Raw genomic sequence first — 25,845 nt, 5'->3', positions numbered from 1 at the left:
CTCCCTCCGAAGAGGCCCATTACGCCTTGTGTAACAAAAGACACCGTCCTCCCAACCCGCCAATTACCCTTGATTTCGAGTTGCTACATGAAGGCGCTTATCTCATGTAAATGAAACACCGGGCCTCGCACTGACTCGCACTTCCTTTCTCTCTCGGCAGAGTTTTGGGCTGCCCCTGCCAGGCGGGGTGACGGGCAGGGCAGGCAGGGGATGGAGATCTCTCCCTGGCTCATCAATCCCCCTCCTCCCGGGCCGCTGAGCAGACCCAGCAGCCGTGGGACAGACCGAAACAGTGGGAAGCATTTGGTCAGGTCAGCCAAAGGAGCCTCTTTAACGAGCAAAGCCGAGCACTAATTAGTCTGGTGTGTGCCCCTTGCCCCAGCGCCCATCCCCGCAGTTCTCCCTCAGCCGGGGGTCACCGTGGAAGCAGAGCCGCAGGGATGAATTTGGCAGGTGCCCACGTGTTTTTCTCCTTCCCGTGCCCTGTTAGGGAAAGGTAATCCCGAGCTGACAGGAGGGAGACTGCGAGCTGCTGACGGGAATTCCCAGCTGAGGGGTTTTAAGAGCGGTGGGAGCTTTGGCGTATGGATTAGGTTGCTTATATATACTATAGTGTGAAGGAAACAGGCGGTTTTGCTAATTCCCTTGCACTTTGGTTTAATAAAGTAGGATTTGTCTGGTGGGAAAGTGTAACAGTGGGATTTAAGCTGTGTGAGTCTCATGACTGGTGCTCGCCTGGCTGGGTGGGAAGCAGGGAAGCATCGGTCACATTCTGTCTCTGCTCTGTTCTTGTGTTTTTAGACATGATTTGAATGCCCACAGCTTCGGATGAGCTTTATTTGGATTAGGTTTATTTAAAAAATCCATATGCAGAGACTTGCACTGAATTCTGTAGCCCATTTTTTCAGAACTGCAGTGCTCTATGTCTGAGGAGAACCAGGACCACTTGGTTTGTCAGTGCCTTGTGACAAAGACTCACAAAAACTGAGAGGATAAAGAGGAGGGGGCCAGTGCACAGAGGAAGAGGGGACAGGTTAATATCTGGTACAGCCTCTGCAGGGAAACGAGATCCTTCTGCTTCTAGTTTTAATGAGAAAGGCCCCAATGGAAATATAAAATCTGGATCTGCATCAAATCCTCAAAGTTCAGGCAGTTTAGAACAAGGAGTTCGGTCCATTCCATCACACATCAGAGCTGTCTGCAAAATTCACAGCCCAACACTTTTTTCCAGCCTTGGATTCTGCCAAAGATGTGTGCTTGGATGTGAGGTATTTTTCTTCTTTTTCATCCCTTTTGCTAATTTAATTCCCAGATCTAAATCAAATTTTTCCATACTGGACTTCCACAAGCTGGGATGCCTTGTTTGCAGTTGGGAAGCTTTGCTGTGCCCTCTGTGGAGTGCTGAGGTGTCAGAGGGGTCACCTGCCTGCAGTAAGTGACCGAGCAAAGGGGAGGCCTCGGGGTCAGGCATGGGGCTGGTATATTGCCAGAGTCAAAGTTTTGGGATGCGCTAGTGAGCAAATCATTACAGTGTTCCTGCCTTTCTTTCTCTCATTATTAAGAGGATAAAACCCGACCAATTATTGGAATATGCACAAATATGCCACTGATGAGGGCCCCGAGCAACCAGGCAGATTTTCCGAGCAGCCTTGAAGCAGTAAGACACAGCAGCCACATGCTGGGCTCTCCCTTATTTTTATTCTTTTCTGTTTTCTTGGTTGTAGAATAAGAGCTAATCAAAGTGATGCACTCCAGCAGGCTTTTGTGTATGGCATTACAGCAAAATCCTAAATTCTCTTTCCTGCTCATGCATACAAAGCAGGAAGAACTAGGATGGCTGCAGACTATTTTCAGATGATTTAGCCAAGGAGAAAATAACTGGGTGGCTGGAAGAAGGAGCTTTTGATAGGAAATAGCCTTGAAGTGCAGCTCTCTGACATGACAGCGTGCGAGATGCCCAGCTCCCTGAGACAGTCCTGCTCTGTCAAATGGAACATGACTTCCAGAGGAGATGACAAAGGACAATACAGACACCAGAGCACCCAAAATCCAATGCAAGAGAGGCTGCAGAGCGGGCTAGGTGCTCCCTTCTGCTCCTGAGCAAGAAGTGGTTTCAGCATCGACATACATGAAGTTCCCCCTGCTCGGTTCAGGACTCCTACCAAGTGCTGAGGCAACAAGTTGAGTAGATCAGTGCAGCTCAACTGACTGGGTTCATGGGAGGCTGTTTGTACCTGTAGATGTGTTGCTTCTTCCTCCACTAAAGACAAAAGCATCACCTGGGACTTGCCCCTCACACCTGGAGCAAGTTGGATGCTCCCTCCCCACAAGGCAGGAGCGTGGGCATCAGTGATATCTGAGCGAAAACTCCCATCTTCCTGTGCTTCGCTTCACGGCACCTGGTCTGCAGCCCTCTCTCCCCCTCATTTCAAAGGGCCACCGAGTTCTCAGGGTTCTCTCCCCCCTTGTCCGTGACAACACTGGGGACAAAGCCCCAAAGATGGTCCCACTGGGCAGGCTGGGGCTGACGTGTTCTTCGTGTTCGTTTGTGTCTCGTGAACAGCTCAGCACTGATCAAATCCCCTGCTTTGGATTTATTCTGTGCAATTCAAAGCAAGATTTGCTGGACCCCGCGGTGCCCATGTGCCCGGGGAGGGCTGGGGTGTGGGTGCGGGCACTGCCAGGTCAGGGGAGGTCCTGGGTGAGGATGAAGGTGAAGGCATCTTCGAAGGCTTTGGGCAAGGAGGACGGTTTCGGTGAGGCTGCATCCCCCTCTGCTGGAAAGTCCAAGCAAAGGCAGCAGAGCACCCGGTGGCCGCGGAGAAAAAGCGGGAATAAATGTGCAAAGAACACAAGTGAGGCCCAGGGGTCCCCGGGACCCAGAAGGGACATCGCGGCAGCCAGCCTGGGCTGTACTGGGGGTTCACCCGCTGCTGGCCGTGCTGAGAGGGCTCTTGCTGGGGACAGCCAGACCCCGTGCAGAAATTGGGACCACGTTGCATTTGTGCCAGGCACAACCCCACTCCCCATGGGCGAGTGGGGCAGGGACAGCACCTGACAGTGTGGTCAGGCAGGTCCTGAGGATGTGGCAGGGTCTTACAGCTGGCAGAGAATCGCAACTGTTACTAAACAGAATTGCACAGACAAAGGCAGTGCTTTGACACTGGGTTCAGAGAGGCTTTGTAGCCCAGGTGGTGCCCAGGGGCCACAGCTGATGGGCATGAGGTGCAAAACACACTGGAGGTACTGAAATACTTATGGCAACCATGGGCAGTGGCATTTGCCAGGAAGGGGCTGCAGTGCTGTCTGGTTCTTGCCAAGCAGCTGGTAGGGAGCTCTACTTCAAATCAGAGGCTGGAGTAAATGTCTCTCCTCGCCCCTCACCTGCTCCCTGGGTGGGTGGCTCATGGTTCAGCCTAACCAAGAATTCCTGAGAAGTCCCTGCTCTGCATTCCCCTGCGGTGCTGCTTCCTCTGGTCCTACAGATGCCTGCGCACAGCCCAGGGCTCTGTGCTCATCTTTCAGAGCCTCACTTGGAGGCTGTTTGTGCTTAGACTGGAAGAATGGGTTTGTTTCCTTTTGGATTTAAGATCTAAATTACAGCAAGGGTGAAATGCGGTGACTGGGCTGGCGAAGGCCCCGACTGTGCAATAAATCCGCAAGCATGGGCCTGGCTTTTGCGCAGGGGGCTCTGCAAGTGCCAAGGTCGCTGCTAATAAATCTGACTGGAGGACCAGGAGGAAATTTTTTTAAACTTACTGCAAACAGCAGGCTCCTTTTTAACCATCTTTTTTTTTCCCTGCTCCCTTCTGCTGATTCATGCTCCTGCTGCTTCGCCACTGGGAGACGCCAGCATTCCTGAAGGTCATCACTTGCATGCAGCAGCTCACGCTGCGGAGTGTCTGCCAGCATCTAGGAAATCGAAATGCTAAAGTGCCTGCGATCATTTATATTTTCCCTGGCAGTGACAGACAATCCACAGCTTGCCAACTGAGGAGCTGCCACGTTTCCACGCTGCTACACTGCTCGAAGGTAAAGGAGGTGCATGAAAGGTGATGCCTCCCGAGGAACCCGACACCAGGTCGCCTCAGTGGCACGAGATGAGGATTTTCACCTGGGTTCACCTGCAGGCAGCACTCTCAGAGATATGGAAACCCGGGGTTCAAGCAGGCACCCCTCTGACTTACACCCAAACCGTTCTGTCACCCCGTGATCCCATGACACCGGGAAATAAGATCCGTGTGCTCACGTCAGGAGTCACGCTGCTGCCCGCCTCACGTCCCTGGGGAAGCAGGGCTGGGCTGTCCTCACGGACACCTCTCTCCCCTTCTCTGCCTCTGCTCTCCACTGTGGTAAAGACTTGGTGCTGTCCTGGGCTGCAGAAAAGAGGCAGGACTTTAGGGCATGCTGGCAGCATGCAAACATCTCTGAGGAAATAAGTTATCCTTTAGTTTTCATGGCATGTCTCCTTCTTAGAGGCAAAGGGATATTTCTGGTTTAGCTCAAGCACTAACAGCACAACAGACACTTTAATTTTTTTTCAGGAGAGCAATGAAGAAGACACAGTGAAATCCTTCCTTTGCTTCTTCAGGTTATTTAGTGAGTATTTATACTGTGGTAGTACCAAAAATCCTGAGTAAAATGACGTGAAGACACTATATTACAGGCTGCGGTAGGTTTAGGAACCATCAGTTATTTAATGTCCATCTCTTCAGAAGTGACCACTAATCTTTTACCCTTTCCTTTATGTGTTTGTAAGAGAAGGATGACACGTATCTCACAACCATTATCATCTACCTTTGTTTCTTTTGAGAATATTTTAAGTGGGCCTTGAAAAAGAGGAGCTAGAAACAGCCCCCAGCAAGGCTCCAGTTTGTCCTCACAGCTCCTCAGCTTCCCCAAATCCAAGAGCTTCTCCCTCCCTCGACAAGGGAGCCTCCTGGCCTGGGAGGCACCCACAGTCTCTTTATTTTACAAATTTCCAGTTCAACTCCTGAAAGAAAATCAGTGTCCGAGCAAACTGGCGGCACAAACAGGACGCTCCTTAAAGCAACGGAACAGGAACGAGAGCAAGCAGGAAAGCAACATCTCAGAGTAATGTTGACACTATTTTTTGGCTGCGGCTCCTCGCTCGGCAGCAGGGGAGGTGCCACCCAGCAGGCGTCTGTAACTCATCAAATCAATTAGTTTCTTTGTCTGCAGGAGGAGTTGTTCGCCAAAGACAAATTAAAGGAACGCCCAGTAAGATCCTCTATTCTGAAAGGAGCTGTCCCATTTTCTCATACTAATGACAGACTCCGAAATCTGTGCACAATTTAGCTCGTTATTAGAACTAATTGGTGCCAGGCATTCCATGCTCTCTGATAGGGCTAACCATGGGGATGAAATTTTCCGAGTTAATGAACCAGAGAATGGATTAAGAACTTTCAAAGTGCAGTTCATATCACAGCTTAATTGGAAGGAGTATATTAGTTGGCTTTTTATGGATACAAAGGAAAGGCGTGCTTTGGGGTGGAAAAGCACATGCACAGCTGCCTTCCCTGCCACTGGGAAGCTGGGAATTTCTAATTTCAGCGGGGCAGAGCCATGGCATTTGAAGGCAGTGCCTTCCCAGCATGCTGTCAGCCAGAGAGGGGTGGGAACGGGCTTTATTTTCTGCGTGCAGCACTTGCCATTTCTCCCGCCTAAGGCCCTGCAGGGAGAACCAATTAGTGCAGCTCTCCCAAGGCCAGGGAGCTGCCAGGGGGATCCAGGGCCAGTCTGGGCACAGGGGATCCTCGGGATGTGGATCCACATCCTCCAGACTGTCATGCCCTAGTGTGCAGTCCAGGTGTTCTTATACCCATCCCACTCTAGTTGCTTTTTTACGCCTGTTTCACTGAAGAGGAAATTTATATCACCCATTTTTCTGGCTCAGAGAAATAACCTTTTTTCTGTGTGATTTAGACAATTTTCTTCTGGCAGCGATGGAGAAGGAGAAGCCTTTGCAAGTGTCCCAGAAACAGCATGGAACCTCGGGAGGGGTGTGCACACTGTGCTTGGCTTCCCCAAATTCATCAGCTGCAGGTGCTGCTGCTCTCCCTCCATCCTGGAGTAGAAAGGTGTCTGCCAGCTGCATACATAATATCTTTAAAATTTATACTCTAAAGATAAAATAAATAATATTATCAGATAAATAAATATATAATTTCTCATATAAATAAATAATATCATAATATCTTTAAAATATCTATTTTAAAGTCTGCCTGTCTTTAAAAGCAGTTCCTGCATGGGATTTTTGTTAGCCAGGGGCTAGGATAGCTAAGTTGTAGCATTCCTCTGGAAAAAATAAAGGGAAAGGCCAATTAGCATCAGCTGGCTCTGGGTTATACCTGGTGCTGTATTTGCTGGTCTTTGCAAATGTAAGTAATACCAAACAACCCAAAATTCCCAGGTGCTGATGCTACTGTCTCCCTGGGTGTTTTTCTGTACCATCTGAGCTGCTTGGCTCCTCTCTCTTCGTTATTCAGCCTCCATAAAACTATTTGACTTTCTTCTCCCACCCCACTTGGAGCTAGGATGTCCGTATCTAGGTAGCCCACTCCATCCTTCACGCATTATCTTAGCTCTTTAATAGTTGTAAAAGAATTTGAGAACCAGTGCAAAACAATAGCTGTTTTCCAACCCACTGGCAATCAAAAAAATCCTGTTTAATATCCATTCATAGCTCTTAATTTGAGTAATGAAAGTTTTACTGCAACATGATAAGAAATCCCGAAGAAAAAGACTGTGCTTCAAGTGAATGGTAAATGTTCTTTGGGTATCCTGTAGACTTCTCATGATGTTTTTTCAGCTCCACCTCCATTTGCTCAGCTTGTGTCCCTCCTGCCTGGCCCCTCACTGCACAAACCTCTGTGTAACTCCCCAGAGAGCTGGAGCAGCACGATTTGTAAATTTGGGCATAATGTGGCTGGGAATTAACCAGTTACAGTGACCTGACCAGTGCAGCAGCAGGATCCTTGGAAAATCACCCAAAAAGGTCCATGCAAAATGCACGGATTCCTGGTAGGAACTTCTAGAGAACATCTAGTTATGTGAGAATAACTGGGAATGAAAAGGTTAAGTGGGCTTTTCCTTCAGTTCTGGCAGTTCTATGAGCACACAAAAAGTTTTGTATTGCACTTGCTTTAAAAACACTCAGCAAATAATTGGAAATATTATGGTTGATATTTTTTAATCTCTAGTCCTCTGCAAGACAGGATTGGGCTTGTGGGCGGCTCTGAATTGGAGCAGCCCTGAAGGGGTGAGACTCCCCCTCACAGCACCCGCCGTGATGGTGGGGCTGAGGGTGTCATCAGACACCTCCTTCACATGCCCACGATGGAGGGGACAGTCTGGGCAGGTTTGGGTCGGACATCAGGAGGAATTTCTTCACAGAAAGGGTGATTAGACACTGGAAGGGGCTGCCCAGGGAGGTGGTGGAGTCACCGTCCCTGGAGGTGCCCAAGGAAGGCCTGGCCGTGGCACTCAGTGCTCTGGGCTGGGGGACAAGGTGGGGATGGGGCACAGGGGGGACTCGATTGTCTTGGAAGTCTTTTCCAACCTTCATGATGCTGTGATGGTGTGGGGTGTGAGTTGACAGCCCTTCAGCCACACCTGTCCATGATGGGCTGAGGATGAGAGATCATTGTCTTAAGTTGCACACGGGAGGTTCAGGTTGGACATCAAGAAGAATTTCCTCACACAAAGGGTGATTAGACACTGGAATGGACTGGGAGGTGGTGGAATCACCACCCCTGGAGGTGTTCAGGGAAAGAATGGACATGGCACTTAGTGCCATGGTCTGGTTGACAAAGTGGTGTTCGGTCATCGGTTGAACTCAATGATCTGCGAGGTCTTTTCTGACCTCAGTGATGCTGTGATTCCGCGGGGTGCGGACGGACACCCTGTACACGCCTGCCCGATGCGGTGCTGGGACGGCCGCACTGCCCGCCTCCCTCACGGCCGCCATGGCGGCCCCGCCCCCGCGGTCCTCCCGTGGCGCGGGGCCGCCAGGGGGCGCTGCGGGGCGGGGCGGGGCCGGCGGCGCGCGGCCCGTGCCGGTGACCGCGCGGTCACGTGACGGCGGGGGGAGCCGGGCGGCGAGCGCGGGTGTCCCGGCCCGGCGCGGTACAGCACGGTACAGCCCGGACCGGCACGGACCGGCACGGCACAGCCCGGCACGGCACGGACCGGCACCGCACAGCCCCGACCGGCACAGCCCGGCCCGCCGCAGCCAGCGCCCGGCCCAGCCCGCAGCGCCCCGGCCCGGCCCGCAGCGCCCCCGGCCCGCCCGCCCGCCGCCACGATGCTGGCGCTGCTGTCCCGGCTGCTGGACTGGTTCCGCTCCCTCTTCTGGAAGGAGGAGATGGAGCTGACGCTGGTGGGGCTGCAGTACTCGGGCAAGACCACCTTCGTGAACGTCATCGCGGTGAGCGGGCGGCGGGAGGGGCCGAGCCCGGCCCGGAGCCCCGGGATGGAGCGGGGGGCAGCGGGTGTGCCCCGCGGGGTGTGATGGGAGCCCCGGCAGCCGCTGTGCCTCCGGGAACCTTCGCGTGCTGATGGGACACTGATCCCACACCAGGGCTCGGCCCTGCAGCCGTGTGTCGGTGTGGCTGGGCTTAGCAAATGTGGAGATAACATTGTGTGTCCTCAGCTGCTTCATCCCTTCGACCGTGTCAGTGTCCTGAATGGTTTGAGGTGTCACCCACTCACGGTTCTCCTCTCAGTTGTTTGCTTATCCTGATTGCTGTAGCCTGTATCAAATAATCTCCTTTCTCTCAAGGTACAGCTTGCTTCAGAAGTACAACTAACGAACCTGAGAGCAGCAAAGTGCTGCACTGGGGCCTGCTGATCTGGTGGTGTGCCTGGAGCAAGTGAAGGAAGGGTGTGGAACTCCTCCTACACGAAGCTTTCCATTGTTGAATGAGATAAAGGGTAGCTTTACCTAAATGGCTTAGTTGGCTCCACCAGTGTCCTGCTCTGTGGATATATGTGATGGAAAACATTCCAGGAGACAAGTTTGGGAGCCCTTGTAGGGAGACTGGAATGGGAAGCTGGGGTGCCTTTTGGGTTTGCAGGGAGCATGAGGGATCTGAGTCCAGAGCCCCTGGAATGAGAGCTGATGTCTCCAGCCTTACAGGGAGCAGACCTTCAGCTTGTCTTTCGGGGTTTTTTGAGGCTGTCTCCATAACCCTATGGAATATTTTTATGAATGTATTTACTTAAGTGTCAGGTGAGTGAGTTGCTGGATAGGAAAAGGACTTCTGTTCTCTTGAAGAAATTCATCCTTGTACACTGATGGCAAAATGTAACCAAGGTCTTGTGTAGCTCAGGTGTGAGCACTCAGTGGGCTCCTTGATAATCATGGGAAATGGGTCTGCCCCCATCAAAGGTCACTTTTCTCTGACTAGTTTTTATGTGAAAGTTGCTGAACTAACCCAAGAGTGCCAGAAGCCTGTTCTTTCACACACTGCCACTACTTCTGGGCTTGGGTTTCTAAACATGGAGCTCTGAAATTGTTGAACAACCTCGGTCTTTGGCTGCTGAGCTGATACTGCTTGGAGTGTTCCTGCAGCTTGGGGCTCTGAGGTTACCCTGCAGGTTTTTTGTCTGCTGGAGTCCTCATGGTGATGGTACTTGACAAAGAACTGCTTTGCCTCTCTGTAGTGCCAGCAGCACATGTTCAGGGAGTTACCTGTGAAGCTATGCAGATATGTGGAGCAGTTCAGAATTGCAGCAGTGCTGCACATCAGTTTAGTCCATCCGAGTTGTCTCAAGTGGTAGAAGTTTTCCTAAGTAAAGCTGACATCAGTTTCCAGCTTCCTTTGCCGGGGGTTGAATTTTGCAAGGTTTCAACCATGTGTTAGGATCACACCCAGACATTTATCTGACTGTCATTCAAAGAGCCTTGCAAAACCCAGTGAAATAGGGAACCTGTTGTGTGTGCTGACACAGCCTCGTTGGCTGGCTTGGTTTGGAAGCAGCAACTTGCGTTTCTGAAGCTTTTAATTAGGACATCTATGAACTCTTTACAAAAAACAGAGAGAGGGGACTTGCTCAGGGTTTTATTACTGATTTAAAAAAAAAATAGCATAAGCTTCAGTCATCAGTGCAATATTGCTTTTTAGAGAAGTACTGCTGTCCATGGCATGCAGAGATAACTTGGTAGTTGCTTCCCTGACTGACTTTTGTTCAGAGGCTGCATTTGGGAACGAGCGCGGGAAAAGAATAACTGCTCTCTGCAGGCCTGTTAATGGTCTGGATGGATGAGGCTGTTGGGATTCCTTAAAACTAAAATGAAAGGAATGACACAGCAAGATGTCCTGTAGGATACCTCTAAAAGCTGGATTGCACATCAGGAACTTGGTATGGCTTAGTAGGTTGTGTTCTGTCTAATAGGGCCGTTACCAGTCTCGACAATAGTGAGTTTAATCCAATATAAATCTCTAATGTAATCTCTGCCCATCAAGTGAGGCATATGGAACTAGAGGGAAACTCAACCAAGGAAGCTTGATGCAAGGCCTGACTGCTGCTGAAGTGGGAGGCCTGACTGCTGCATGAGAGGCAGACAGTCCAGTTCTAGAATAATCTTCTAGATTGGTACTGGGTTTGGACCATATTTATTCCTTCAGTGTAAACAAGCACTTGGTTTGTAATCAGACCAAACAAGGGCGTGGAGTGATAGGACAAGGGGGAATGGCTTTGAACTGAGAGATGGGGAAGATGGATTAGATATTAAGGATAAATCCTTCCCTGTGAAGGTGGTGGGGCCCTGGCACAGGTTGCCCAGAGAAGCTGTGGCTGCCCCATCCCTGGAAGTGTCCAAGGCCAGGTTGGAGCTTAGACCTGGTCTAGTGAAGGTGCCTCTGCCCGTGGCAGGGGGCTTGAACTAGATGGGCTTGAAGGTCCCTTCCAACCCAAACCATTCTGGGATCAGTTTGACAGGAAGGTTTAAAACCCAGCCTTAGCAGTGCAATCTCGTTATAGCTGGATGTGGCTAATGCAGCTTCTGCTTTGCTGAGGCTCCACATTAGTCACTGTCTCTAATTAGATATTAAGCCTAAGTTTTCCATGTGCGTGAGTAAACTTGCTCACAAGGGAGGATATCATTTCTTCCTGGTCCTAATTTCCCTAATGTGGAAGGCCTGTGGCTCTTATTTGGAGAAACTGCCTGTCATCCCGGGATCGCCTCTGGAATTGTCGGCTCCTTATCCGAGCGCTGGAAATGCCCATTATTTACAGAGGCTGCAGTATCTGGTGCCGTTTGCATGTCTGCAGCTCGTGGGTGTTCCAGCCTTTCTGCAGCCTGGCTGTGGAGCTGGGAGTGCTGGCCATGCTGGTGTGGGGAGGCACGGAGGGGCCCCAGCTCCTCCTCGGCCGTGACGCAACTGAAACATGACTCAAGTAAACTGACTCTGCTCCCAGCCTGGGCAGCATGTGCTGCTGGAGAATGGGGCACTTGTTCCCTTTCAAAGGGGTATTTCATGGAAGAGTGGCATCTCCTGGCTTTTTTTAGAAGTTTTCCTTGAAGCCTGGTGGGTTGATCCTCGATCCAGGTGTTTGGCACGGGAAGACTGAAGCTCGTTAGTCTGATCCGCCCATACAGTTGTTAGGCTTAAGAGCTAAAGTCAGCCTGTTTGTGGGGACAGGGTGAATAAGGTCCCTTTGTAGGATTTGTGTCAGAGCCTGAATTAGTGTGGTTTGTTTTTTTAACTTTGAAATATCCAACACACCTTGGACTGAGGCCTTGGTTTCTAGAGAGAGGCAATTCCTGAAGCACCTCTCAACAAAAGGTTCCTTTGGCCAGCTGGGAGCTGTGACTTCCCTCTGGCCTCATGAGTATTATAAATAACTTTGACTTAAAGAAGCCACAATGGCAAAGTGTGGAAAAAGGTTGTTCTAGAGAATTCCACTGCTGTTTTAGTGCCTTCTGGAACACTCAGGTAGGCCATAAATCCCACGTGTTGTCACTTCATACAGAGTAGCTAGGAGAGAAGGGTGATACACTTTGAAGTGTTGTGTTTCTTAATGGCAGAAGTCTCTTGAAATGCATTGCATCACTTCATTAGCTAATAAAGCCACCAGGAGGTGACTCATGCTCTGTCTTTGAGGTCCTGCTTGCTGTACCCCCAGGTGGGCTGAAACAGGTGACTGAAATTGGAATCTACTTTTCCTGTCGTGGTCCTGGGTTCCTGCAGAGCATTCTGTAAGAAATGGAAGAGCTCTAAGTAGTAACACCTTGATAAAGATGCTTTAGGGACTGTCAGAGGCATGAAATGAGCTCTTACATGAATGACTTCTAGAGAGAAATATGCCTTTTTTGTGGTAGGTACATGATAAGTGGCCCATGTCCTTTTAAATATTCCATGGAATAGGGTTGGGGAAATAAAAATGCCTTTTCTTGTCACGTACTGTTGTTTTGCTTTCTGCAGCAGTCATTCATGGAGGTGCTGTTGTGAAGCCTTTCAAGGGACTGTGAGACCACAGGGATTGAAGCTTCTAAACTAGAGGTCAGGCTTCTGAACTGGTCACAGGTAGCTGGAACACTGAAGTATTTCCAGAAGGAAACTGGACTACAGACAGTTGATTTGTCCATCTATGATGCACGGCTTGGTGGAGGCTATGAGTGTTGCAGAGGAGGCTTAGTGTAGGGGTAGCCTGATATGCTAAAATTACACTGTTTTTAAAATTATTTTTTAAAGAGGAGATTTCTGAGAGATGTGGTGTTTTTTTCTTAGTGTGAGAAAAAGAGAAATTTAGGGATGAACAGCAGGGTTTAATGTAATATGCTGGTTCAGGTGGATTGGGAGTGTCCTGGCTGGAATCCATACTCCACTGATGTTATCTACTAGTTGGTTAAGCTTGTTTGTGATCTCTTCTAGCTGGATGAAAAGTAATATGAGTAAAGACAGAACAATCTCTACTGTGTAGTAACAAGGCCTATGTGAAGAAATTGGTCCTATAACAGTCATGAATCACATCAGCTTTATGAGATGCAAACTAAAGGGTGCCCCGACCTTTTCTGATGATAGAAAGAATGTCCTTGTGCAGGCTGTGGAATCAAAATCAAGCTGCTTAGGGGGCTTGGTGCTGACAGTCTGGGTGACAAGGCCAGGCTGGACAGGGCTTGGAGCATCCTGGTCTAGTGGAAGGTGTCCCTGCCCATGGCAGGGAGTGGAAGAGGATAGTTTTAAAGGTTCCTTCCAACCCAAACCACTCTATCATTGTGTAGCTCCCTGGAAGTTGAGTCTTATGGCTGTGGGGAGGCAGATGAAGTAGCCAGTGTGGTTTTGTTTGTTTTGGGTTTTTTGACTCAAGACAACTGGAAATAGTAGGTTTAGTAAGCAGCATGTTATAATATTAACAAAGTATCAAAAAAGACTAAACTTGCATCCCTTTTACACTGTCAGGTGATGGCAAGTTAAACTCTTGTCCCAAGTTTTCCTCTGGGAAATGAACTGTCCCTGTAGCTGATACTGCTGTGGTGTCTGTGGGGATTAGTGCTGGTACTGGATACAAGGTGAGCTGAACCCAAACTGATTTATGGAGTACAGTGCAGGGACTTAGTTCAGTCTGGAAGCAGTTTTACTGCTCTGAATAATCCTTATCCAGCAGAAGTACTCATCCACGTAAATGGGTTCATGTTGCACTAAAATCATGTTTGGGTTCTCCAGGAGCTTTGAGTATCCAAAAGGGAGCATCTCTTAAACCAGGAGGCTCAAGGATCAGTCCCATGGGTTCTTTCTGCATGAGGCCTCTGAAATTCAGTCTGTTTAGTCTCCTTGTTCCTTATCTCCCACACAGGGGCTGGATTTAAGTTTGTTTGCTGACCTTCAGTTTGTGTTAGCTCTGTATGGGCCGTGTGACCTCGGAGCTTGAGCTTCATTCATAATCACTGGTGGGACACGGGGCTGCTCTGCCAGGAGCCCTGCAGGGAGTGCAGTGTCTGCCTGGTGGGACGGGCACAAGTGCTGAAAATAAGGCACCTCTGGGTTTGTCAGCACCACTCTTGGGCAGTGCTGCTGTGTGTGGCAGCAGCCAAAGGCTTTGTGATCAGGAACTGAAAGTACTGCTGTGCATATCAAACGTGTTTTAAAGCTGGTGCCTGTTTTGGAAGGAGAAAGCATCATATTGTGAGCACACGGGGATAGGGCTGAGTAACTGCTCTTGGAGGGAAGTGATTCAAACAGAACTGCCTTCCAATAAAGGCATATTCCTTTGGTTCTGCTGTGTGAGTAGCTTTTTGCATATGAATACTCTAAGTTGCAGCTGAATTCCTGGCTTTTTTCTTCTGTAGAGGTAGTAAACAAAAGCTCCCTAAATTCTGGGTTTAGAGAACTGTTTCTGGGCCAAGCCAGCTGAATGCAGTAGCAGAATCCATCAAAGGAGATCACTGCCTGCTTGCTAAATCCTCTACAATCATTTTAACCAATTTTTGACCTGTCTGAAAAGAGAAGGTGACTGCCAGTAGCTTTCTTTGGGTGCAGTGCCTGTGAGCAGAGGAACACCCACCCATCGGAGGGAGGCCTTCCAAATGAAGAGCCGAGCTGATCAGTGTGCTCATGGCAGTGCTGGATTGTCCCTCTGCAAAGCAGAGAACAGACACTGAAACTCAAGTGTAACTGAGGACTCTGCAGTGGAGGTTTTAAGCAAGTCAGAACAAGTTTTGGGATGTGCAGCGTGGGTAGGGAGTACTTGGGAAGGAATATAAGGTGCAGCAGCTTTCCAGAAGATTCTGTAAAAGCTTTCTTGTGGTGGGTCACAGTAATTTCTGCAATATTACATTAAATACATGGTAAATGAGGTGCTGATCCACTCTGAAGGAATTTGTATCCTAAAAGAGCAGTGAGAGAACTTGATACTGAACATGCTGTAATTAGTGGGATGGCAGTGGAGGGCTATAAACCCTGCAGAGGGATGGGCAGGAAAGGAGAGGCTTTGGGATAGGCTTGTGTGTCAGGAGTGTTTGCACTGTGTAGAGCTTGATGATGGTCATGATAAGGTTGTTTATGGGTAAGAATCGGGAAGAAGGCCAACAAGGCAGATGTCCTGGTGGAAATCTGTTCTAAACCACCCAACCCAGGAAGAAGAGGCACCAAAATACTCCTTAAGCAGCTGGGAGAAGTCTCACAATCACTAGGCCTTGTTGTCATAGGACACTTCAGCTTCCCAGATATCTGCTGGAAATACAACACAGCAGAGGGAACACAGTCTGGGAGATTCCTGGAGTTCCTGTTGATAGGAACAGCTCTCGAGTGAAGGATCTGGAATTATCTGAGTGGGAATAGCTGGCAGCATATGGGGTAATGTGCAGTAGCACAGAGATGGAGGTTCAGGGAGAGCCTGGGAGAGCTTGGAGAAGAGTTGTGGGTGTGGGGTGTGACTGTGGAGGCAGGAATGTGGAGGCAGGAATGCAGTGGTGCTTGAGCAACCTGGCAAGTGACCCTTCAGAGGCAACACTGGCTCCAGGAGCCAAACTGAGCTGCATCAGCTGTGGAAGCACAGCCAACCACCAGCTGCTGAGCTGCACGTGATGGAATGGACAGCTCGGACACGGGGATTTCGGGAATGGGGAGCTGATGGACAGGCATCCAGCCGGGCACCTTGCTGAGTTAGAAAGGTTAGAGTGTGTTCAGGAGCAGTGCTGCAGGAGCCTGATCCAAACTGCTCTGTGCAGCCCTGGTCCTGCTGGCCACCCTGCTCCTGATACAAACCAGGAGCTACTAGCCTTCTTGGCCACCTGGTCACACTTAGTTGGTACTTCCAGCTGATGGCAGTTGGGCCCTAACTGAGGTGTGTGAGGTTTGCTCCAGAGATCCCAAAGGGCTTTAAACCTGGGGTGGCCTCTCTCTGCAACATCAGGGAGAGATGCAGACTTTGCTGTGATATCACACCCTAATTAAACAACTGAATGCTTTTGGATCGACCTTAATTTTCTCAAATCTCATTGACTGTCTGGTTCTATTACACATAATGGATGTAGTGAGCTTCATAATGGCCACTGTGGTGATTCACCCTGTGCCAAACAGCCGAGGGAGCAGGGCAGAAATCTGGTGTTGATAACACTTGTTATGGCTCCTGGGTTGGCTGCGGGAGATCGCTGGGAACTTGGGAATTTGGCTCTCCAGCTGCTACAGATAAAAGGGTAACAGACAGTAAAACATCTGCCACTGGGGAACCTCTCTAATGCACTGCTGTTTGCAGCAGTTCTGCCAGAGCTTGGAGTGATGCTGAATGTCTGGTGGAAGCAGGCTCAAATACTGTCCAGCTGCATTTCATTGCCTTTCCCAGTGCTGAACAAGCTGGACACTGCAGCCTGGCAGGAAGCTGACCCGGCAGGTCCTTCCACTTTGCAGCCTTCTAACACTCCTCAGGGAGTTACCCCATACCTGTGGGTTGGAGGCTTCCTCCAGTGGGTGATTTATTGCTGTGAATGCTGTCTGTAGAGTAGCTTGCATCAGAGGGAGAGCTTCTGGATATTTCTAGCTCCCAGGTAACTGGGAGATCCTGAGTTGGCTCCAGCAGAAGTAGGTGAATGGTTTTTTTCCTGTCCTTGTCCTGGCTGTCCATCTGTTAAGCTGTGCAAAGCACTTCTCCCAGGTAACTTTGCACCCTGACTGCCTCAAGGCTTGAACAATTATTTCAGTGCTTGTAAGAAATTACTTGACTGACTTCAATACACATGGATATATTATTTAGGACTTCTTGGCTGTGAAGCCTTCAGTTGGAAGGCAAATGGTTAGAAAAAGCTTGTGATATTTTACTATGTAAACCAGCTGTGTCAGATAAGCACTAAATTTAACTTTCTTTTTTTTCCAGTCGGGTCAGTTCAGTGAAGATATGATTCCTACCGTGGGCTTCAACATGAGGAAAGTTACAAAGGGTAATGTTACGATAAAGGTATGTTGCCTTTGTTGACTGTTGTCTTCAGCTTCTAGTTTAAAATGTACATGCTTGCTCTGTTTTGCTTCCAGCCTTGGGACAAATATAGAAAACTGAAGAAGCTCAGCTAAATCTGTCAAGTAGCTTAAGAAGACATTTATGTTTATTTATGGAGTTTCTTAAATGAGAATCTGTGTGTGATTTCCAGGTTCATGGACTAGTTAAAGCAATCTTGTGATAAGGCTGTCTGGCTTTAATCTGAGTGTTTAGGGCCCAGAGATGCTGCTTTTCTACTCATCAGGATTGCTTACATCAAATGCAGAGTTTTAAGTCAGTGTATCACAGTTTCCCATGTACCTCAGTGTGTAACCTCAGTCCCCAGGTGTGTTCCTGCAGCTGCTGCAAGGTGCTCTAGTTTGCATCCCCTGCTGTGGGCTGTGAGATCTGAGCAGCTGTACAAGGGATTAGTTCTGGTTTAACATGGGAGGGGTCCAGCAGCTGGTTAAGGAGAAAGGAGAAACTGTGTTTTGATTTCTTGTCTTATCTGTGCCTGACATGTTTAAAATAGTGCATGGCTAAATTGTCTTTTTCCCTCGCCTCAAGATCTGGGATATAGGAGGGCAGCCGCGGTTCCGGAGCATGTGGGAGCGATATTGCAGAGGAGTTAATGCTATTGTGTAAGTGCCTTCCCTCAGCTCCTACTCACCTCCAGTGTGCTGCTCTTCTCTGTGAGCCTCCTAACAGAGCATGCCTCACTCCCTAGTTCTCCTTGTAATTCTGAGACTGTACTGCAGCCAGATTGACCTGTTTTACCCCTGAGTTCAGGGCTCGGGATGGGTTGTTCTTTTATCTTTCTGATCTGGAGTACTAACTCCTTCCTGTCTGAACTGGGCGGCAGTGCTGTCTAACTCAAAGCATCTTCCTTCTACTCTGGTCTTAGAGAATTTTTTCTTTTAAAGAACCACATTCTTTGCTCAGAAGCCCTGGCTTTGTTTAAAGCCCTGTTGAATGTGCTCAAACCTGACAGTGTAAAGGAAAGACTGATTTTTCTGAAGGAGCTCAGTCTCACTGACCTAACCTGAAATTCTCTCTAAAGCTACATGGTAGATGCTGCAGATCGTGAAAAAATAGAAGCCTCTCGAAATGAGCTGCACAACCTTCTAGATAAGCCACAGTTACAAGGAATCCCTGTAAGTAATATCACCTTAAACAGTATTAAATGCTTGAGGAATGTCATAACTTGAGCAACTCTGAAGTCTGCCTTGAACCCTTAATTGTAAGGCCTGACCTTACTGGTCAGTGTAGGCATGAACAACACCTGCCCCCAGTGCCTTAACTCTAACTGTTGACCTCAGTCCATCTTTCAGTGATCTTATTTTGTTCAGTGCCCGCAAAAAAAAAAGAAATAAAATTAAAACAGTAGTTTAGAGGTTTCCACAGTATGAGTTGGTGCTCTTGTCTAAAGGTTAACCAGAGTGTAATACAGAAGTGTAAATTAAGTTTGGGGAATCTCACATGAAAATCTGCTGGGATTGTTCTCAGTTTTGTCAGCTGATGTGTTTCTGTGCTTGCTCTTTACACAGAACAATTTATTTGGACCTCCACTTTCCCTGTGACTAGGTCAGGCTGCCTTTTTGATCTGGTTTAATAGTGAATATCTCATTCCATTAGATTTAATAGGCAAGTGCAGACTGTTTGTGAGGCTCCTTTAAAGTGGAGTTCGGGGGTTTTGTGTTTTTGTTGTTTTTTTGAAGCAAAGCTGCAACCATTTCCTTCTCTGGATTTCAGGTTCTAGTACTTGGAAATAAGAGAGACCTTCCTAATGCTTTGGATGAGAAACAGCTAATTGAAAAGATGTAAGTCTAACCCTTCCTAAGAAACATTTTTTTAACTCAGTAATTTCATGTACATAAGGTTGTTATTAAATCAGGAAGCTTGCATGTAAAAGCAGAAAACCCAGCAACAGGAGGTAAAAACATTGTACAGAAACAAGTGATGTGGAGAAGGTGAAGGGGAGCATTTAGGTTCTCAGTAAGAGTCCCTGTGTAAGAGAAATTCATGCTGAAATGTTCTCTCTTTCCTAGGAACCTCGCTGCTATTCAGGACAGAGAAATCTGCTGCTACTCAATTTCTTGCAAAGAGAAAGATAATATAGGTAACTATTAACCCAAAATGCTGAACTTTATGAAGAGCTGTCAGAGGATGGGCTGGGGGGCTGCAACTTCTGAAACACACATTTCCTGACTTCAGGAAATCAGAGAATCAAATGTGTGAGTGCAGTGGGTAAATTCAGCATAACTCCTGATGGCAGTGAGGAAGCTTGACTGGTATTAAAGTTGTAGAGTTGTAGTTACTGAAACATATGTCAGTCCCTGTGCAATGTGCTCCTTTCTTTGGTTAGGTTGCAGGAAATAGCTGACCAGTCTCACCATCAGCTTGGCCTAAATGATTTTATACTTTATCAGGTGCTCTCACCTCTTTCTCACTTGGTGAGGATGGCAAGTACTTGCAGCAAGTTTTTCCTCAAGTCATTCCCTTGAAAGAATCACCTTTCTCTGCTGTTTGTGCTGTGGCATCTGCTAATCACTGCAGCCAAACAGTGCATCTGTCTGGCACTGACAGCAAATGCTTTAAAACTTGTGGAGTTCAAAGGCAAATTATTGGAGCCATAGGGAAGTATCAGATTAAGGGATGTCCTTTGCCTAGTGGTGTAGGTGACTGAGGAACCAGGATTTCTGGAGCAGTGACTTTGTTTGTTACTTGAAGGATGCTGGGCAGCTACAGGATCCAAAGCACAGACAGCAAGCATTCCAAAAAATTATCCTGTTGATCTGCCTTGGACCATCCTCTAGAGAAGGGCTTGGATATTCCTGTACCAAAGCCATGCCAGTTATACAAACACAGACACTTGAACACCTCTCTTCTCTCTCTCTGTAGATATCACGCTTCAGTGGCTTATTCAGCATTCAAAATCTAGAAGAAGCTGAAGTCTTCCTGGAATCTCCAGTACCAGTTGGCCATAATCTCAATTGTCCACTTCCCTCCATAATGAGATACTACCCAAAAATCCTGTATCAAGAATCTGCCTTTTCACGGTTCATTTCTCATGTGCACTGCTGAAGACTTGTATTCCTATTCTGTCACAAAACAACTAGAGTTGTCATGATAAAGTCAGCACAAATATTTATTTTACAACCATCTGTGGTGGGAGGGTTGTGGGGGGGGCTTTTTAAAAAAATATCTCTACCATGTTAACTACGATGGTACACTCTGTTCTGGTTTTTCAGGGCCAGGTTTTTATATGATTTTCAGCAAGTGTTTTATTTCTAGTGTTTAGTGGCTTGAAGATGCTGATGCTTGACAGCATTAAGATTCTGTAAGATGCCACATACAGTAGTTAGAAAACATTTAAGCGTGAGTTGTGGGATACTGATTTATCTCACAAATGCATGTGATGTGTGTATGTAAGCAGAGAAATGGAAACTGTTTGCAGAGGGGAGCACAAGGCATAGATCAGCATCACTAATCTACAGCTGAGATCCTGTCACTTGAAAAAGAAAACTCTCATGATGAATTAGGAAAGAGTCATCTTTTAAAATCGTTCTGTTGCTTCTGTTTAACATTTGTGTGGGGGATGGGAATGGACTGTTCTGTAAACCTTCGAAAATTGGAGTATTCCAGCATGAAAACAAATTGCTAGGAACATCAGGCTTTGTTCAAATACATTCTTCTCTCTCCAGATACTCGTGGTCTCTGTCTGAAACCAGAACATGCATTGTGAGCAGCTGCATGACCCCAGTTACTGATGTTCTTGTATCCAGGCGGTTGTTGCCCTGTAGCACACTATCTGTGTAATTGTCTAGTGTCTCTCCTGCTCATGGAATGGCTGGGCACAGTTTCACCTGGTGCTATGGAATACCTGGGCTATTGTGACAACTCTAGACCTGCCTGCTTTTCGATGTAACCATGTGCAAAGCCTGTAAGATGCCAGATGAAACGTTCTACTGTGTCAAAGCACAAGAGAGCCAATGATCCTGTCTCTTGACTAGCTCCTGCAGCTTAGGGAAGTGTGTATAAACTCAAGATCGCAATGTTTTTGCAGCTTTACTTTCTCAATGACTTCAGCCTATTTAAAGGGACAGACTTGTTAAGACTGGTTTGTTCACCCAGCAGTGTCAACGTAGCTTTACTCGTGTGTGCAGATCCATGGTACACCTGCCTGTGTTGCCTCACACTGTGTGTGATTCCTCACCTCAATGTGGTTTGCATCCCATGGGAGTCTTTGGTTGGGAACATGCTTAGTCCCTGTCAGCTGTGACAAGCCAGTTTTAATGCAGACTGCCATGGCCTTACTGTTCTGTACCACCTCTGGCACTGTTGCACAGACACTACAAGCTGCCTGCGTTCAGTCTGAAGTTGCATTTTAACTTTTTGTCCCCTTTCAGTTCTCTGAAGCATGATTTCAATTAATTCATACTCTGGTGCTGTAGAGGAGAGGGTAAATTATCTTGCTACTGTAGTCCCGAGTTCGCCAGGAACTGCTACAGTTACCTTTATTTAGCAAACTTGCTTGTGCCTAAAATAAGGAACCTAAACTAGAATGTGTGAATCTTTGTGGGGGACCAGGTCACTGTTTAGTTAACTGGCCTATAGCTAAACTTGATGTGTTTGGTGTTTATATACTTCACTGCTTTCAGCGTTTATGGCATCCAAACACTACCAATTGTTAACCTGTGCATTACTCTCTGCATGTGAACAACTTATACAATTACTGAACTTTGTAAATACGTGAATTTTTTTATTTAGGTGGATGCATATGTTGGTTTACTGCTCTTCAGCTTTATTCAATAAACTTATGTTTTGAGGGTTGTATTGACACTTAACTGACTGACTTGAGTTGATGTGGCCGAACTCATGGAAATACATGATGGGATGTGTGTCTCCTCTCCCAGAGATGACAGTGGGGGAAGAAGGATTGGTAAATACCTGAGCTGATTTAGGTTCTGTGGCTCAACTGTTCCAGTGCAATGCTCATAAAACTGCCTTTGAGGCCTGGGGTTTGCTCAGCTTACCTGTGCAAGCTCAGCTAGTCAACCTCAGCAGAAGTCAGTGCTCTTTTATGTTTATAAAAAGCACTGGGCAGCTGAGGGGTCAGAAGTAGGGGCAGCCTTCTGGAGCTCTGTTTTCAGGAGAGACATGCATGTGTCTGCAAGCTTCTTTCTTGTCAAGCCTAGAGTAAAACCTTTGTTTTTCTAGCACAAGTGTCAAATCTTGCAGTGCCTGATCATTCACTGCCAATTAAAGCAGAAAGATTCTTATCTCAGCGGGAAGTGAGGCTTTTGTTGACTGAGGTCTGGAACAAAATCTTTGCTGTGATTGTAATCTGGAGTTTCATTGACTGTTCTTCCCAAAGGCTTTTGTTGCATTAATGGCTCTTAGGTCACTGATAATTTATAGGACTGTATGTCATCATCTTCCAATTAATGGTAACAAATTGGATGTCTTGTTTCAGGGCTTGCCTCCACATAAGCTTCCAAACTTGCTGAACTGTAACAGGTTAGTTTTTAGTACTGAGAGCAGGTCTTTTAGCATCCTTCAGTGTAACTTGGCTGGTGGGAAGGACTGGTGAAGTGTTGGGTAAAAGAACATGTGTGTGTTTCTTTGGGAGTTTCCTGCATGCAAAACCAGCTGCCTGGAGTTCACAGTCAAAGCAAAATGCCTCTAGACACAAATCTGAGAACAGGATTAGTGCACTAAGCTTTTCACCCTGGTTGGTCTGATACCAGAACCAGTCACTTCAGTAAATCAGCTGTGGTATGAACTGGCCAACAGCCCTTTGCTTGATTTCAGTGGTATTTCAGTAATAGTTTCTACTTCTGTGTGTAAATGGGGAGAACCACAGGGGCCACCTGTGATGTGTGTGCTCTAAAATTACTTCACAAAATAATCCCACCTGGGTTTTACAGCTAATTCCTGTACTGTTCTCCCAGATGTCCTTGGTTCCTCACGTGGCAGGAAGGAGAGCTCGGGGTGGCCGTTTGATTCCAGCGCAGAGGATTGCACTGGTCCTGTTTCAGGGCTTGATTAACTCCCCAACTGCCTTCCCTTTGACACAGGAAGTGTGGTGAGTCTTTCCAGGGAAGGGAGGCTGTTCTCAGCACCTTTCAGCCTTGCACTGGAAAAACTGCTCCCTCGTCTGGCACAGTTATGGCCAAGGTCAAATCTTGTGTGTTCTAGCAGAGGTGCAGAGCATTAGCAGTGCTGTTTGCTGAGTTTGGATGCTAGAGCTGTGTTCTAGTCATCAGATCTCATAATGATTACGTGTCTTGGGCCCTGTAGTGAGTCTGGACAGTAAAAAAAGGCTGATTAAATGTCCCATTCTACTAACAAAAGTTGCTTTTGGGGGGATGAATTTTGATAACATAAACTACTGTACTTAACATCAATAGCCATAATCCTGAGACTCTCCTCTGATGGAGGCCTTGGCCGTTGGCATAATAAGAAATGCACATCTTGTGAAAAGGCAAATGTTGAGCCAGAGAGAACTTTTGGTGGTGAATATACATGAAGTTAGGCAGCAGTCCTACCTTCCTGAGCCCCTGGTGTGTTGTCACTGTCTGGTGTCCTGGTGATTTATACCAGCCATCAACTCTCAATCCTTGGTGTTGGGTTTATTCAGTACAAGTGATCATGGAGCAGCAATGATTGGATTAGGAATGTTTGTGTTTGCACTCACAGCTCCAGGCTGTGTGAAAGGTTTCCTTGGAGTGTTCATGTCCTCTCAGTTTTGTGTGGATGGTGGTTTCTCTAAGTGCAATTACAGTGCAGGGTAATTCTCCTTATCACCGAGTACAGCTGAGGGTCTGAGCAGCTGCACAGAGCAATTCAGTCCCACCACTTGGCAACAGGAATGATGCCCAGAGGTGGAGCTGTTTCCTTGGAATAGTCTAGTTTCTCATTGCTTTATGTTTTCTCTTTGTATCTTGATGGAAACAGGTTGGAAAGATGGTCCTTTTGGGATGCTGACATATCAAACTGCATAATCTTCACTTTCTGCTAGAAGAAAGGCCAAAGAAAATGCCTTAAACAGTCTCTCTGTTTATTAGAGGAATGTTGTGCAGGGATCTCTAATAACCTGAAGTATGGCTTAGCTGGATTATCAAGCTTTTAGCTTTCCTGAGGTTTCATTTTGTCATTGCTGTGGCTGTGCAATGGCATGTCATGGTTTGCTTTGTGCTTCCTCCAGCAGCATGCCCAGCACTGCTCCCCACTGCCCTGCCCTTGCACTGACCCTGACTCGAGTGTGAATTCAAAAAGGGAGTGTAAAATCAGGTTATTTTATCTAGATTTCTAAGATGACATGGCCAGCAAAGCAGTCAGTCGTGTTAAAGGAGAAGTAATGTGTGAGTGCCTGACACTCATGTGCTTCAGGGCTTTTATTCCCCAAAAGTGAGTGCAGAACTTGTCTCACTAGATCATGAACCTTTAGTGAGGGCTCTGTTGCTTTAGGGCTGCAGATGCTGGATGTTAAAGTGTGTCTTGGTGAAACATTGGGGTTTTCTCTTGCATGTCACTCAAGTGACAAACACAGAATGGCACTCAGAGCAGGTTTGCACATACTCTTTAAAAGGAGAAGTGAAATACTTGATGTTTTTATTTCCCTCACAGTGGAAGGTGGGTAAGTAGACCTTTGTGCCAGGATTAGTGCCTTTTAATTACGACATGACAAGTTTTATTCTGTTAAAGGCAACATCTATCATTGTGATTATTTTGAAGTGCTTCAATAAAGTGTTGTTGAAAACCATTTTTTTTGCATATTCATCTGTAGTAGGACAGCTGCTTTTATTAGAAATATATGTGAAGCCTCGTTATCTAACTGTGGGAAACATTTGGTGGCTTTAACTGCATAACTTCATCTTGAGAGAGTGACCATAAGCCTCCTGCTCCATGGGGGCAACTTTGAGAGGTCAGTCTGTGAAATTCCTATTTCTGATTATTTTTGCTTTAAGTGCTGGAAGCATTTGTTGGTCTCGTTTGTGTTTCTCTCTGAAAAGACCCACAGGGTTGAAGTTCCTGAACTGTCATTTAACAAACGAAGCAAATATGTGAGTAGAGAAAGATAAAAGTTGTGGTGTGTGAGACTTAAAAGCTTGGTTTTCACAAGAGTCTCAGTGGAGTAAACTGGTAAGTTGCTTGTGTGTATTAACTTGGAGTGTGGACACTTGGCAAGGATGAGTAGTTTTCCTCGATTTTTAGAGTCAGTAATGGATGTGAATAACATTTTGAGAGATCCATGAATTCCACGGATTGAGGAAAGGAGCTGCAAGAGCAGCTTCCTCAGTGGTGCTCCAGCCCCTTCCCTGGACACGCTGCAGCCCCTCAGTGTGTGTCTTGTGTGAGGGCCCAGCCCTGGAGGTGCCTCAGCCGTGCCGGGGCAGGGGGCTGTGCCACACCATGGCCGGGACAGCCCGGGGGCCATCGGCCTCGTGCGCCCTGGGCACGCCTGGGCTCGTGTCCAGCCACTGCACCCACAGGGCCTTCCCAGCCCCCTGCCCCGGCCTGGGCCGCCGGGGGGTTCGGGTCCCAGCACTTGGGCCTGAGACGTTGTGTTTGTCTGGGGACACTTGTCTGGGGCAGCCGCGCCGGCCCCGTGCCCCCGTCGTGCCCCCGCCCTGCCCTCGCTCCCAGGCGGAGCCGCCGCCGACCCGGGCCGTGCCACGACAGCCCTGCGCCCGCCCCGCCCCTTTAACCGCGCCCGGCACCGCCCTTGATTGACGCGTCTCTTTCCCAATAGCCGGAGGCTCCTCCCACCTCCGCGCTGTCTCCACCAATAGCGGCGCGGCGGGGCGGTCCTCTCACCGCTCGCCGCCCGCGTTTCCCTTCCGCTCTTAAAGGGGCCGCGGCGGCGCGCGGGCGGTGCCGTTGCGCCATGCGCGGGCGGCC

The 25,845-nt window shown here is 47.9% G+C and overlaps 1 protein-coding gene and 1 long non-coding RNA gene across 2 annotated transcripts; both read left to right on the top strand.

The window, feature by feature from the left end:
• Nucleotides 1–347: 347 nt before the first annotated feature.
• LOC116792506 lies at nucleotides 348–6,142 on the top strand. Its single transcript, XR_004359152.1, has 3 exons — nucleotides 348–4,032; nucleotides 4,545–4,599; nucleotides 5,947–6,142. It is a non-coding gene; the product is annotated as an uncharacterized LOC116792506 (long non-coding RNA).
• A 2,057-nt stretch (nucleotides 6,143–8,199) lies between these two features.
• Nucleotides 8,200–24,706, top strand: ARL8B (ADP ribosylation factor like GTPase 8B). The gene is made up of 7 exons (XM_032698927.1): nucleotides 8,200–8,449; nucleotides 16,840–16,920; nucleotides 17,506–17,579; nucleotides 17,999–18,092; nucleotides 18,691–18,758; nucleotides 18,987–19,057; nucleotides 19,840–24,706. The coding sequence occupies exons 1-7, from the start codon at nucleotides 8,327–8,329 to the stop codon at nucleotides 19,887–19,889; spliced, it is 561 nt and encodes a 186-aa protein (XP_032554818.1). The 5' UTR covers nucleotides 8,200–8,326; the 3' UTR covers nucleotides 19,890–24,706.
• Nucleotides 24,707–25,845: the final 1,139 nt, after the last annotated feature.

The sequence above is a fragment of the Chiroxiphia lanceolata genome, chromosome 11, assembly GCF_009829145.1.
Source record: "Chiroxiphia lanceolata isolate bChiLan1 chromosome 11, bChiLan1.pri, whole genome shotgun sequence".
In the NCBI taxonomy this organism is placed as follows: Eukaryota; Metazoa; Chordata; class Aves; order Passeriformes; family Pipridae; genus Chiroxiphia; species Chiroxiphia lanceolata.
The sequence above is the reverse complement of the archived record's forward strand: the minus strand, read 5'-3'. Positions and strand labels throughout refer to the sequence as shown.

Excerpts from the sequence above, each read along its gene's own strand:
- ARL8B (XM_032698927.1), top strand. The coding sequence starts at position 8,327 with ATGCTGGCGCTGCTGTCCCGGCTGCTGGACTGGTTCCGCTCCCTCTTC. Across the intron at positions 17,580-17,998 it reads AGAGGAGTTAATGCTATTGT|CTACATGGTAGATGCTGCAG; the intron begins GTAAGTGCCTTC and ends TTCTCTCTAAAG. Across the intron at positions 18,759-18,986 it reads AAACAGCTAATTGAAAAGAT|GAACCTCGCTGCTATTCAGG; the intron begins GTAAGTCTAACC and ends TCTCTTTCCTAG.